The 15,228-nt window shown below is 44.7% G+C and overlaps 1 protein-coding gene across 3 annotated transcripts in view; it reads right to left on the reverse strand.

Annotated features, from left to right (window-relative positions):
* Positions 1-15,228, reverse strand: part of PTPRB (protein tyrosine phosphatase receptor type B) — a 461,363-nt gene that overhangs the window by 84,653 nt on the left and 361,482 nt on the right. For 2 of the 3 annotated variants that reach the window (XM_085652523.1, XM_085652524.1), the window contains 4 exons: positions 14,981-15,086; positions 4,345-4,428; positions 4,233-4,250; positions 4,058-4,139 (listed from right to left, as the gene is read on the reverse strand). In XM_085652523.1, the coding sequence (XP_085508649.1) occupies positions 4,058-4,139; positions 4,233-4,250; positions 4,345-4,428; positions 14,981-15,086 (290 nt within the window). Of the gene's footprint in view, positions 1-4,057; positions 4,140-4,232; positions 4,251-4,333; positions 4,429-14,980; positions 15,087-15,228 lie in introns of all 3 variants that reach the window. The other variant, XR_014981270.1, reaches the window with a different exon arrangement.

Consider the following 15,228-nt stretch of genomic DNA (forward strand, 5'->3'; position numbering starts at 1 on the left):
AATATACTTTATATTTCTGCTCATACCAATGTAGGGCGTCAGGGCACTTCACATCAGACACATAATGACTCTTTCATGGGTACTCCAGTCTAGCAAATGTTATTCGTAGCACATATCCCCTGACAACAGCTGAAGTGTTTAATAGGTAGTTCATCCATCAAGCAAGCAATAGTGTGGGGTGAAGCTGAAGCTCTTTTCAGTGTTCACAAGCATTCTGTCTGGTGTACTGCAAGAAATTTAGCACAAATATATATGTAGCAACTGGGGGCTCAGGCCAGCAGGATATTTGAAATTGAAAAAATCCCGCAGTGTCACCTGTGACCTTAGTACTAACACAGGCAGGCACTGATTGCAGGCTGCAGCTGCCTGACCGCGCTGCCATTCATTGTGTAAATCACACAGGTTAGTGGCACTTACTTGGGCAGTAGTCACAGAGTCAGGAGGAGTGTGGCGCTCTAACAGTTGCTTGACACGCTGTCTCTCACTTAGGCCACAAGCCACTGCGCCTGCGGTAATTTCGGTTTGCCGGCTGGCTGGCCGCCTCAATTAATAGTCACCCTCCAGGCTAGCAGGCCAGTGAGTCCCGGGGCTGGGCCGTCCAGTGACACGCGACAGACTCTGTCCTGGCAGCCGCTGCAACCCGGGTGGGTCACTCACTCCTCTCGGGCTCCCTCAGGTCTGGCATTATTGTTTTGAGGGGGTTAAAAACGTCTGATAGCTCGCGGCGGTGCGAGCTGCATGCAGCAGGCAGCGTGACGCTGCAAGCGCCATATTTGAATACATTTGCGGAGCTGCGCAAAACACTAGCCCGCTGCCACTTTCGTTTACAAACTTCCCGGACCGGCTATGGGGCAGCAGGATGTGACGTTCCCCGCTGCGCCGGCCTCAAGCACACAACCTGATTGGCTGGCTGCTCCGCGGGGATTCAAGGTGATACATTGTATCTGTGTGAGTCACCCTGTGAGCAGCCTTAATTAATAGCTCAACTGCAAGCATGCCTGCAAAACTGTTTAGTGTGGCAGCACGCCATGCACCCACTGCTCTAGTGGGGGCACGGCGCACTGCCAAACTAAACAGTTTTAACTGCCAGCCTGCACTTCGGTGGTCGCTGTGAGAAAACATGCATTATGCGTGACAACGCATTTCAGTGCAGTAATGCGGAGTACCACACTGAAATGCGTTAGTCTAACGCCTGATGTGTGATACTAGGCATTACAGAGATTACCTTTTGGTATGGTAAGGAGGGACACACACTGAAAGAGTGATGTCGAGGGAGACAGTGTAGGGCAGGATGAGAGATACTGGGGGTCTCTCCACTCTCTTTTCAGACACCATCCATGAGCTGAACATGTATTATGTGAGGTACATGGTGTGATGATAGCAACAGAGCCACTGCATCAAAATAACCAAGATCTTTTCGCGAATATTCTCTCCACAGTCAACAAAAATTTTAGACTTTCCGTCCACTTAAACAATTTTATTTCCATAGAAGCCCACACTGAATTTTCCAACGTGTTATGTTATGCTATGATTTCCATGCAGCTATACAAGTACAAAACCATCTATGCTTCAGGTGCTCAATTTCCTACACATACATGAAGAACACATATACTACTGGCCACAAGCCTTCTTGTTAGCAAGATCATGATTAAACATCATAGAAGCCACTGAGAAGGAGCGTTGGCTTGACAGGTCATGTGATAGCCTGAAGAGTGAAGACAAGCATTCCATAATAACGCCCACTCGCCTAAAATCGAAACAATACAGCACTCATTATGTCTATTTTGCTACAGAACACATAGTAAAATGGTGTGGGTCAATGCATGCACATTGGCTTAGAGGTTCTGCCCCTATGGCAGAAAGAAATAATGCACATGTTTCCCACCTGTCCTGAATGACAGAGCTATTGAGTGGACATCTTTTCTGCGATGCATCCATTGACGACTCCAACATATAGCCCTGATTCGTTAACAACCTTCTTTGGAAGCAACATTGACAGAATTGTCTCATGTGCAGCAGTAGTTGCTAGAAACCTGGAGCCGAATCATGACGAGCTCTTCTGGCTCAGAGCCGAGTGTCTTTTTTCCTGCATCTGCAGTGCATAAAGTGAATTCTTTCAACCCACTATTTCTCAGTGTTAGTCAAGGACAGCTCCTCCGTGCAGAAAAAAAAAAAAGATAATACATTTGTTCTTCCTCATTTTATTTTTGGTAGCTGCAGGGCTGGGTTAGGGCGGGGCGGGGCGGGGCTGGGGTCACGGGCGAGGAGTGGTGGGCACACTCTAAGTGTGCATGACTGTTTGGTCGGCCATCTTGGGCATGTTCTTCTCCAGGCTGCATTACACAGCCTGGCGAGGAACATGTCCAGGCTCACCTTCCCCGTCTGAGCGCTGAACAACGGTTTTCAGACCAATCACAACGCTGCATTGCAGCATTGTAATTGGCTCAGGGGAGGGAGCCTGTGTGAGCTTCCATATCCTACTTCTGTTCTGGGGCGTAAGCAGGGAAGCGGAGGAGAGACGCAACAATGGAAGAGGAAAGTGTTTTTTTTAGTTTGTTTTTTTAATTCTCTCTTGCCCTGTCTCGCCACCCACGTTCCCTGCCAGCCGCCACTGGCGTCAGTCCTCTATTTTCACACAGCATCTCCTAGAAATTGAAAAAGCCAAACTTTGCCCACAGTTTTCGAGCTCTGCTCGCTGAAAATAAAAAACGAACTCAGAGAAATATCGTGTTATATGAATTCACTTTATGCTCAGCATGCTCATGGAACAGAGGCTCGGCTCTGCACCAGCAAAGCCCATCATGATACGGCTCCTGATTGCTAGAGCAGGTACAAGCTGTGATATACTGCATTTAGCGACTTGAGGGATATTTGAATGAGGGCCACACTTTTCATTATAGAATCTTATAACGAAATACATGGACTTGCTTTACATTTAATACTCTGCTACTTCCTCATTAGATTAGATAAATTGAAATAACTTAATAACGATTATATTGGTTTTATGAAGATGATTTGTGGATACAAGTATATTTTTTTAAAGACCGATGCTTGGGTGAGATAAAAATAAAGAACAGTGAAAAATCAACTGTATTGAAAATGATACAGGAGACTGAACCACTTCGAACCTCCTCTCCAATAAGTCCAAAACCTTCTTCCTGGCTAAAAGCATAACCTTACGTCCCCAGAATTGCTGACTCCCTCCTTCACGACAGTGCTACTTAAATTACACAAATAAAGAGGTGAGTGAGACAGAAGTAGTTCCTGTCATCCAAAGAAAAGTATAAAGGGGCAGACCCTATGTAACCAAGAGATACCCTAGGTTGTTTGTTGGTCTTCCTCTTCCTTGTCTCTCCCCCTTTTGGCTTTTCTGTCTTGCAGACTTGGGCTCTTCCTAATGCAGCGTTTGGTATTTTGACCCTTTTAAGTCCTCTCATCACTTGCATCTTTTTTGCTGTCTGTCGCCTCTTTCCTGTACCTCTTTCTATAAACATGGGTTTTATTGGTGCTTAGGATCTCCCTTTCTGCATAATCGTTTGCTGTTATGCTGTCAGCTGACTCCTTCTCTTCAAACTCTTTGGTATTGTTTCTAATCCTCTTCAAGGAAACCACAGTACCCTTATAGATTGCTATGTGTTTGCTGCGCCTTTACATTTCCTAGCACACGTTCTGAACCTGCAGAGACACCAAAGACCACAGAGTGTTGGTAGCCCAGTTCTTTCATCCCCACATTGATGGACCTGCCTTCTTTAATCTTCAGTGCACAAGTCAACCAAAAGTTATGCGTTCCTTTTATATCTTTATTCCTGCTGTGCTGCCAATGCCAGTTCCTTTGAAAATGCACATTCTCCAGTTGCCTCCTTCTAACATACAGTCCACAATCAAGCCATATAGAAAGCAATTGTCAAACCAGTCTGGTATATTTCTTCTCAGGGCAAAATCAGTCACCTAACAAATACAGTTATCTTACCCAAGGAGTAAAGATAGTACATTGCTTTCATGTTAACTCTTTGGATTCTACATTACTTCGGATACCAATGTTTATACTTCACCCTACCTCGTACTCTTCCGACAGTAGGTAGTTTGAGTCTGCTTGAAGTTTAATGAAGTGAGCATCAAACTGACATGTTTTTATTGGGCTACATGAAAAAAGGAGACAAAGTAAGATTTAGACTGTAAAAATTTATGTTTTGTTTATTTAATTAAGATCTGTAGCCTTTTTATGCACTCACCTGGAAGTTCTTCTGTTGCTGCGAATCATAAAAACATACTACAAGTTAGCATATATTGGAATATTATACACCCCAAAAATAATTTGTAAGAAAAATTAAACTGTCTTCTTACCCTTTATTACCCAAATGTAAATGTACAGATGATGTCCTCTCGCGTCGAGCACTGAGCCTTGCCGTAGGTCCATCTGAACTGTTACTATAAGAATGAAAAATAAAGAGACTTTCTTCATAATTCCCACAATATCTGCATAGTCTGGAATATAGGTCTGAAAAGGGATGTAGAGCAGAGTCAGATGTATCTTATTCAATGTAGCATATTCCACCTGGGAATAGAAAAGGCTTCCTGAGTTCATACTAGCCTGAAGAGGTAATGGTGTAAAAAAGAGGAAATCTACATAGTAAACTTGGAAAATGCATGGATTTCTCATCCAGCATATATTCTAAACACAAAATCACCATAAAATTTCAAGAAAGCATGGGACAGACAAGGCTGAAAGGGCAGTGTAATCGACAACACTAAACACCCGGTGTAGCCTTTAGTGTTCCAGTAAGCATGAAAATGGGCATCCTATATGTACCCAATAGTGCAAACCAATTGCACTACAAAATAAAAGCTCATGCCAACCAAATTGATATCCAGTTCCATAAAAAACTAGGGAACCAAGCACACATCACAAAGGGGACGATTACGACCTTTGGTCAGAAGCTTTCCGACAAAGATCGTCGGTTTTACTTCCGACCGCCTAATTACAATTTAGGCGGTCAGAAGTGAGAGCAGCTGGTCATTCCGGCTGGCTTCCGATGGGCTCAAGGAGCCCATCGGGCAGTTGTAACCGGCCCGTAATCCATATGAACGGAGTTTTACACCATCTGGATTACAATGCACAGTTTCCGGTAGGATTGCCATACTGGGATTTCTGACATGGAAAGCCTCTCGGAAAGCATGTTTGGGGGCCCCTAGCAGGGCCCCCTTCTGTTTGCGGCCTCCAGTTGGGGCAGAGGGGGCTTTGATCAATGTACCACGTGGTAGGCACCTCAGGGCACTGAGGTGCCTGCCACATGGTGCAGGGATGAACACAACCTACCATTTCCCTATGGGAGCTTGTACTACGGCCGTAAACACATGCTCCCATAGGGAAATTATGCGACCGCACCATGTGGGGTCGGATTGTAATTAGGCGGTCGGGACCGCCAGCTGAAGGTCAGTCGGTCCCGTTTCCGCAACGGAGTTGGGCGGACGCAAGTCCACCCAACATCGTAATAAGCCCCTAAATGTCTAGACCACACCTACAACTGTCTCTTCCTTTGCCTCAATGGAGTAAAAACTGAAATCCTGTTGGCGACCCCAACATGCTTCTTTTACCTAGCTAACAAGTCTGGAGACACTTCAATCCACAACACTGGAAGTAAGAAAGCGCAGTTCTCAGTTAACACCCTGAACTGACACAATGCTCAATAGCATCCATATACAACTGAGCAACCTCAGGAAAATCTTCGCACTCCCTCAAGTTAGACACCAAGTGGAGATGGGAAAGATCTCTATATCACTACTAATTCACATGAACATTGTCTACATAGTTCCAAAAATGTCACAGAATGATTAAAAAGACTACAGAATCCGGCAACCATCATGTGCCTTAATCTATAGAAATGTGACAAAAATCAGCTCCTAACATGCTCTACTGAGTCCTGGTTGAATTAAGGAGCAAATTTAAAATGGTTTGAACCATGCATAATACCAACTCATAAGGGCCTAGCTACATGCTAACATTTCACCCTACTCCAAGAATATAATATTCACATATATGAAGCGTTTGTACAGGATTATTTCAGGAGGTAAAATGAATCACATGTATGTAGGGTTTTTGGAGAGCTTTCCGAGAAGAGAAGGAATCGAATGGGAAGAGCCTGCAGAAGAACAGTCCAAGTGTTGAATGAATCACATGCATGAATGAATCGCATGCATGAATGGCACAAGGAAGAACAATCAAACAGGAGAATAACTTAGAGTGCTCACCTTTGTCAAGGTCCCAGAGATATGCATGCTGAGAAAATATGACAGCAAAGGCTTTAAGGTGAATATTAGCGAAGAAGGTGAAAATTGACTGAAAAACATGTTGCGGCTTGTGGGTCAAGCGAAATAAAGAGATTTTCAAAAATCCTGGAATGGGGCATCTTTAATGGAAACCACATATTTAAAGATTGTTGTTAGACATGGGGTTTCTGGTTGGCTATGGTATGCACCTAAGCCAGGCAGAACCCACCACTCTAGTCAGGGTAAGGGAGTGACACACCCAAGATAACCCCTGCTCATCCCCTTGGTAGCTTGGCAGAGCAGTCAGGCTTATTCCAGAGGCAATGTGTAAAGCCGCTGAGTAACACACTCACACAGCAGTGACAGACTAGGCACACCACAAAAGAAACTCCACAGAAGGTTATATAAAAATATCCGTTGTATTATCGTATTATCCATAAAAACACATTAGATCACAATCACATATATTACTGTGCCATCAGGAATACATACAGCACTTGGCCATTCGGGCCATGGTCATAAACATCACAGTTATCACAACCCAGTAACTACTGGTAGGATTACCTTTAGTATGAAAACATTAGGCATAACCCACATCATCCGCAGCGCACTATAGGAAGTACTAGTAGAGTGCACACATTAAAAAACATCATTCCCACAGTAGGCATACCACCCTTACTTCACTGTACATAGGGTGCAACCACATATACCATAACCAACACAGGGGTCATTAATGCCGTGTCAACATAGGCATACCACCACATAAGTCCCTGGGGCCCCCAGGCACTTATCACAAACAAAATACATAGGTCACGGTGCCCCTAGGCATATTTTATGAGCACCAACACCTGCAATGTTGTGCATAAACTCCCACTGCCAAGTGGCAGACACGGCTTCACTCTCAGTGAAGCAGCTTCAGTATTCTTCCTGAATGCGGGCCCCAGGCATTTTCTGGCGTTACACAGCTTCCCTCTCAGGAAACCCTAATGCCAATTTCCTCGCTCGTGCCCGCTAATCCGGTTGGGCAGGCAAAGGACCGGCCTGCCCTTCTCTGCCCGTGGGGTGGGCACACCCAAAGGGTAATGGGCAGCGGGGGACCTCCCTGGGTCCCCCACAGAGACAACGAGGACGCGTGGCCGCCCATGACCTCAGGCAACCACTGCAGCTACTGGTGCTTCTCACCAGCATTTCGGTACTGGCCGCTCTTAGGCCCGGAGCTCCACCAGGTCCAGGTTACCCTACACGACCGGCGGGCCTTTGGCCCTGCCCACAGTGGGATACAGAGCTCTTCAGCTTCCTCTCGAGGCCGCTGGTGACTGAGGCGGTCCCACAGTCGGCCCTTGAAAATGCTGCATGGGACAGGGACACAGTCCCATGCACAGGCTCATTGCTCTCCCTCGTCTTCCCTCCTTCTCTTCCGGTCTCGGCAAGCCCCGTCCTCACTGACGTTAGCATTGCCCTGGCGTCTCAGAGGAATTCCCGACTGGGATTCCTTGCTAATGGTGCGCTGTGTTACAGCCCGGGGCAACATAGCAGAGCCCCGGCTGCAGGACCACGGAAAAGGTGCAGGCAACATAACGCGGGAGGGAGAGCGCTTCTCCTGGGGTAGCTCTACCCTCTCGCTGCTCCACCACCACTAGGGAAATGCAGCCGAACGCACGCTGCACGGCAACACGCAGTGCCTTGTCCTCGTTTCAGGGCAGGGTGAGTTCACTCTTTGAACTCGGGCAATGCCAATTTAAAAAGCACTCACCAAACGCTATCTCCCTTCAAGGGCGAGGGGTATCATAATACCCCTAGGTGAGCACTGGGGTCCACAAGCAAGATGCAGGCAGGTAGGCCAGCACAAGGGTCCTGAGAGCAGAGTGGTAGTCCTTATTAAAGGCAGCAGATCAGCCCCCCCCACAACCCACCTGAATAGGCCAGTTCCAAGGCGTTTCCTCCTGGCACACAGCCGTCCACGCAGTGTCTTCTCTCCTTACATGGGGACACAGCCCCTTTACTTATAGTCCAAATGTATTTGTCTGGTGGCACTTTAAAATACATTTACAAGCGCACAACCCCCCCCCATTCACAGTGTATGCCTTGGCCCCAGACACACCACAGGGGGGTGGAGCCAGCATTGTGGAAGACAGGCACAGCCCTATTCAGGTGCAGGTGCTACTACTCCCACTACTCCAAATGCAGACCAGGCCTATTCAGGTGCAAGGGAACACTCCTCCTGCTGCTCTAAATTCATCCAAGGTCTATTCAGCCTAGCGCTGAGTTACCCAGTCAGGGCAGGACACAGCTCAGCCCCTCAGGGACTGGCTGGAGTGAATGCTTTCAGGTTTGAAAGGCTACTTCAGTGTGTGGCGCAAGCAGCACTGCAAGCCCACCAGTAGCATTTAATTTATTGGCACTGGGTATACGGGATACCACTGTACAAGGGACTAATAGGTGAATTAAATATGCCAAACAGTTGTAGACCAATCTTACCAAGTTTACAAGAGAGAGCATATGCACTTTAGCACTGATCAGTAGTGATACAGGGCACTGAGTCCTAAAACCACAAAAAACAGGTCAGAAACAACTATTTGCAATGCAATAGGCCTCGCATTACTGAAAGTTTGAGCTATTAGCCTTGCATTATTATTTGCTATGCCAAAAGCTCAAACTTTCAGTAATGCAAGACCTATTGAATTGCAAATGCTTTTTTTATTTTTTACATGTTGTTCAGAAGCTTAACTGCTGTGCACAGTATAAAAAAAGCATTGACAAGCTAATAGATTTTGCATTGACAAAACATATTGCTTTGCCAATGCTTTCTATAAAAACATTTCCTATATCATGTTCCTGCATGCGTAATATGAGGCAGCGTACGGACAGATGGCCTAGAGAAGTTGTGCCTATTCTGAATCTCCCTACAGCCCAAAAAAATGAATGATAGTCTAGATGTATGTGCAGAGGATTATTAGATGTGCCTCTACATGGAGTATAATTTCAAGCACTGTGTTTAAGCCCCATGTCTTCAACAATAGCCTTACTAAGTGCAACGCTCATATTGGAACTTTATTATTTGCATAAAGAGGAGTTCTGGGGGAAGTGTCCTGTGCTGCTCGTGTTGTGTGAATGGTATGTTAATAACTGTGTGATTGAGCTTCTTCAGGAAATTACTGAAGGAACCAGTTTGAGATGTTTTTAATATAAACATTAAGCTCATTTTTGTACCAATGCTTAAATAAGTCAGCATGATTTTCCTTTCAAAGAATTTTTTCTTTTAATCACGGTGAGCCAGCCCGCAGACACATTTAGCCCCGAAGCACCGACCATACCCTTGCATATAACCCCAGCAATTAATGTTGATTCAGGGTTAGAAACAATTCATGCAGCATCAACACAGTCAGGGCAAAGCAGAGTGGTTTCACAGCAGAATCGGTAGTTCGAAAACCGTAGCAAGGCACTAAGGCAGAAGGGGTTGAGGGACGGGCAATCAATGAAGAGACAGGAAAAAATGAATTGGGGGAAGGGAATAGGGAGGGGCCAGGAACGACTGGAAAGATCGCAGAGGAGGAGAGACAACAGCCTGCAAATGCACTAATATCGAGTGCTAGATAGCAAATAAAACTTTGCTCAGGGTACTTTAGCAATAAAAGAAATATTCATCTAAAAAAGTTTGATTGCAAAGCATCCTGTCCAGCTTAATGAGTGCCTGTTGCAAGCCGGTCAGTAATGCCATAGAAAAGGGCCTAAATGTTCCCTCTCTTCCAGATAAGGACATGGATGGTTGCTCACTCTACGCATGGGGAAAGGGTGGGTTAAGGGAAACTTTGCATTCATGCTTGGAGGGTGGGGGGAGGGCTCAACACCAATCCGGAATGTGAGAGCGCTCACTTTGAAGCTCCGTGGTGACCTAATAAACAAAAAAACAAGCCGGTCAGTATGCCAGCTTTTAAGTTTAAACGCTGTGTACTCATGGGAGGCAACAAGAGTGGCGAGCCCCGGGAGTTGGTAGCGGAGAAGAGTACAGCATGGGCTAAGAGTGGCGTGCCCTGGGAGGTGGTAGTGAAGGAAGGTCAGTATGGCAGCATTTAAGTGTGTAGTTTGTCTCTGTTTCTCCCTTGTCATGGGAGGAGCCAAGATTGGCGTGCCCCGTGAGGTGTTAGCAGGGGAATGGTACAGCATGGGCTAAGGGTGACATCCCCCGGGATGTGTTAGCAGGGGGAGGGCAGCGCATGGGCTAAGAGTGGCGGGACGTGGGAGGTGGTGGTGGGGGAAGGCTACTGCACGTCCCAAGAGTGGTGCGGTGGGGGAAGAGCAACACGCGGGGAAATAGATATCAAGAGCAGGGGCAGCAAAGTCAGGCGCTGCGCTTGTAGTGTAGCGAAGGGAAGCAGAAGAAAAGCCGCAAAAGTGAAAGCAGCTGCAGCGTCCCGCAAGTGTAAGAGTGGAAAGCCAGATGGTGCCTGTGCGTGTTACTGTGCGCTTAACCGCACGCTCTAGGCCACACAAAAAGCTGTGGTCGGCTTTTTGAAGCCCACTTACTAAAAGTCTCGCCTGAGCAACGCATGCGCTGGCCCAGGCGAGACCTAAAAATACATGAGGAAGGCAAATAGTTCTGGGATGACCCTGCAAAAAGGGACAATTCCAACATTTATGCATAGTGTTGAAGGACACTTATAGGTAACCACTATTATTAGATAAAAATCATCATGTTTGAAGAGTGGACAGAGTGAAGCTTTTGGGAAAATAAATTAAGTGGCACAAAGCCCACACAAGGATGTTAGGTTATGTTATATTACAGTCCTTTCCGAAGCGGCTGATCACGAAAATTTCTTGATATTGAGCAGAGTTAATCCAACATAACATTTAGAGCAATGTTGCATGAGTATAAGAGATTCTGAATACAAATGTTTTAAAGCCTCTTTTAAAATTGATAAAAAAAGGCTGGGAATGCAGACAAAAGGGGAGAGAATTTCACTCCCTGGAAGCAGCCTAAGAAAAGGTTTTTCCACCATAGGATGACAAGCATATTTTAGATATCTCGAGGAAAACTTTCCAGTAAGGGTGGCACTATATGTATCTTGAATTTTCTTATAAGAATGATGGAACCTGGCCATGAACCAACATGTGAGTAAAGGACAAGGTTTTAAATTGAGTGAATTCTCTGAGTTACTGGAAACCAGAGAATCCGAAAGAGTAGGTGTAGGATGAACTTTCATTGAAAGTTTAGTAATAGGTCATGCTGCTGCATTTTGGATCAGTTGCACACGTCTTAACTGATCCGTTGAAAGAGCTAGATAATAGGCATTTGTTTAGTTCAGCGAAGACTGAATTAAAGATGTAACCACTTGCTTGTGAAGCACAGAAGGGATGAAAAGGAGAACATTTCTAAGCTGTGTCTAGAAAGAAGCATGTGGCACAAAAGCCCAAAGAGGGTCATGCTTATAGGAAAATAAATCACATGTCTAAAAAGCCCATAGAGGGTCAAGCTGCAAGGAGGAGAAATCATGTGTTTGAAGAGTTTGTAGGTGGTCCAGCTGATAGAAGGACTGACATGATGGAAGAGACCATAGACGGTTGGGGATATGAATTCACATGCTGGAACATCCCAAAGAGGGTCCACCCAACGGAAGCAGGAATCATGTGGTTGAAAAGCAGATAGTGGGTCATGCTTGTGGAAGAAGATCATGCTTGTAAAACAAAAAACACACCAAAGAACCTTGAGAAAAATTGAAAAATCTTTAGACAAAGCATAGTTTTAGAAAAACAAATCAGGGATAATGATTGATGGCATGCTCATTAGAGAAGGAATCGTGTAGCAATTGGTGTTTCACTAAAATGAAGTTTAATGTTTGAATAAGAACAGCCCTGCTTAAGGGCACCACAGAAACACCACTGCTGATCAAATTGTTTTCGGCACCCTCAGCTGACAGTTTCTGTCAACTACTCAATGGTAACCTGTCTTAAAAATGAAGAAAATGTTCCTAATTTAATGAAAGCAAGTATTTATGTAGCACCGGATTGCTTCATAAGGAGAGTCTAGCTGCTTTCTACTGCTATCTGGCAGTATAAGGCTCAGTTACATAAAGTGATTTTCTCAGGGTCAATGCAACAGTTCAGAGAAGGGATGTTCAACGTATGCCCAAGAGGGCCTGACTTATGCTAGGTTTTCAGGACATCAAATAAAATACGTTTCAAACTGAACCTAATTTACATATTCTTTGACTATCCTCAAAATATGGCAAGCATCTGGCTTTTCTGTACTTACATTTTTTATTTTCACCATTGCACAGTTAGCACATTTCATCGCACAATCTCCAATAGTACATTTAAATTCTTATAACATATTACATATCAAAACGTTTCCATCATAAACAAAATTCATCAAAGCATCTTACTTATTTCAATAAATTGATATCATCTCGAGTTTCTGCAACAGATGCCACAAATTCATCCAAAGCTCTCCTAACTTAATCCCTCAATCCCAGGCCCTCTCTCCATCTTATAATGGGGTCCCATATCCTTAACCCCAATCTCCTCCCTTTTCTACCTTTCCGGGCATATATTTTTTTTTCCAGATTATAAGTTGATAAAAGGTTAGACAGCCAGACTTGCATTACTGGGGGGTTTTTATCCAGCCAGGCCCTGGCTATGCAGAGCCTATAAACTGCCATTGCGACAAAAATAAACTCCCTCTGGTTAATATTGGTATCTGTGACTATCCCTAACAATATTTCTGGGGGTTTTAAAGTAATCTGGATATTCAGGGAGGCATCAAGAAACTTCTCTATCTCTTTTATCACTGTTTTTATTTGCGGACATACAGCAAATACATGTATTAGGTCTGCATCAGGGGAGCTACATCTTGGGCATGTGATACCTACGCTACCCCCCCATTTTGCTATCTTTGCTGGGGTGAAGTATAGCGAGTAGAGGGTTTTATACTGCTGTGATTGCAGCGGCGCTGAGCAGAGCAGAGTACGCCCTAGGTCCAGTGACTCTTTAAACCAACTAGCCTCACCTGCCAGCTTGTCTGCCCACTTTTCACTATACTTGTCCATATCATCTGGTTTTTCTGCTAACAGGTTCGCGTAAAAACTCCGAATAGAACAGTCCCCCCCAACCTTATTTTCTCCAGTATTTCTACCTTACCAAACCCCACACTCCCACCCTGCTTATTCCCAGAAAACTTCTTAACTGCAAAAATTAAAAAAAATCCCTCCTGTCTAATCCAAATCTGCTCATTAAATCTGTAAATTGAAACACCCCCTCCGTACTCCTCACATCCCCAATCTGTACTATCCCCTTCTCCATCCAGCCCGCCATTGTGATATCCCCAAAAATCTGCATTGGGAGGGAGACATTTTTATACAACCTGGTGTACCAATTATATCGGCCCAGGCCAATTTTTTTTATCACGGCATTCCAGATCTTAATTGCGGCTTGGACTGTTTTAAATCGGGTTCTTTTGTAATATGCGAAGTCAATACATTTAAGAAAAGAATTCTCCACCTCCGGTCCCAACACTATAGAGTATATCCTAGACGAATCATTTGATGTTCTAACGTCCAAACCGCCCCCACCTATCAGCCCCCGCATATATTGCAGTGCAGATGCCCAGTAATATAATCTGAAATCAGGCGCCCCCCAACCTCCTCTCTCTCTAGGCAAAGACATGAAACGATATGCCCTACGGGTCTTGCCATGGGCCCAAATAAATCTATTCAACATATTTTCTAGATCTTTAAACCATTTCACCTCAAACCATAACGGTATTGTCCTATAAAAATACAAAAATTTTGGCAATATTAACATTTTTATAACGTTGGTGCAGCCCACTAATGACAAATGCAGATTGTTCATTCGATCCAGATCCGTCTTAACCTTTAGCATTAGGGGCGCAAGGTTATTTTGTATCAGTGAGTCTAAATCAGCTGTGATTGCAACCCCCAAATATACCGCTGAGTCCACAACTCTTTGATCATTGAAAACAATATGGTGGTTGCATACTATTTGAGTTTTGGAACTATTTAGACTGTACCCCGATATTTGCCCAAATCTTTGTGCTTCGGACTCAATTTCCCCTATGGCCATGCTGGGATTGGGTGTCAAAATGGCCACGTAAGCATCTGGCTTTTCTGGATGCAGCTGGACACCCGTCATGTAGAGAAACTGACTATTAGGTAAAGGAAATAAACACAATGCTTGCTTGAACCATGACACCTCTGTGAGATCTGAAGATGACTAACAGACAAACACAATGGTTATTATGTTATTTCAAACTCCTTTTAAAAATACCAAACACAGAGGAACACATTCTTATGTTTATGTGACTGCCTCCCTGCTTAGGTATAATACACAATGAGTTTAGTGCCCGCAGCTGTGATCGATCTGGACATCAGTAATACTTATCCCAGCAGTGGTGTTTTCAAAAGCGAGACAGTGTGAGTCTCAGCACTACGCATTGGCCATAGCAACCCAAACCATCCTGGTGTTGGAAAAACCAGTGTCTGTATGTTACAGAGATCTGGGGAAAAGGCTGTTACAAGTGTCTGTAGTCCACCTGCCCTTTCTCTTGGCTTCTCAGCCATTCTATGGTTCTTTGTGCTATGTAATTACTGTAAGTGATCGCCGTGCTTTCAAAGCATGGTTAGTTTCTGATTAGAATTCACTAGTGAAGTTAGGCAGTAACCATCAAAAGCAACGGTACAAAACCAAAACAGATGCTTACCCGCGCCGCACTTTTTTCCTGTAGACTAAGAAGGCAGCGACTGCAACTAGCATCAGTATAAGGAAGAGACCAGCGCTGATACCTTCAATCACCCCGACCAAAGGCTCTGCACAGAAACAAAAAAAACAATCAAACACTTTGCTTTTCTTAAGACATATAAATAATCTTGGATACAGTCTGTGATACCAGGAGACAACAATCACTGGTGTCTGAAAAATCAGTGCTCTGTAACTCAAAAGGAGGGCCTT

This window comes from Triturus cristatus, chromosome 4_1 (genome assembly GCF_964204655.1).
Source record: "Triturus cristatus chromosome 4_1, aTriCri1.1, whole genome shotgun sequence".
NCBI lineage: Eukaryota > Metazoa > Chordata > Amphibia > Caudata > Salamandridae > Triturus > Triturus cristatus.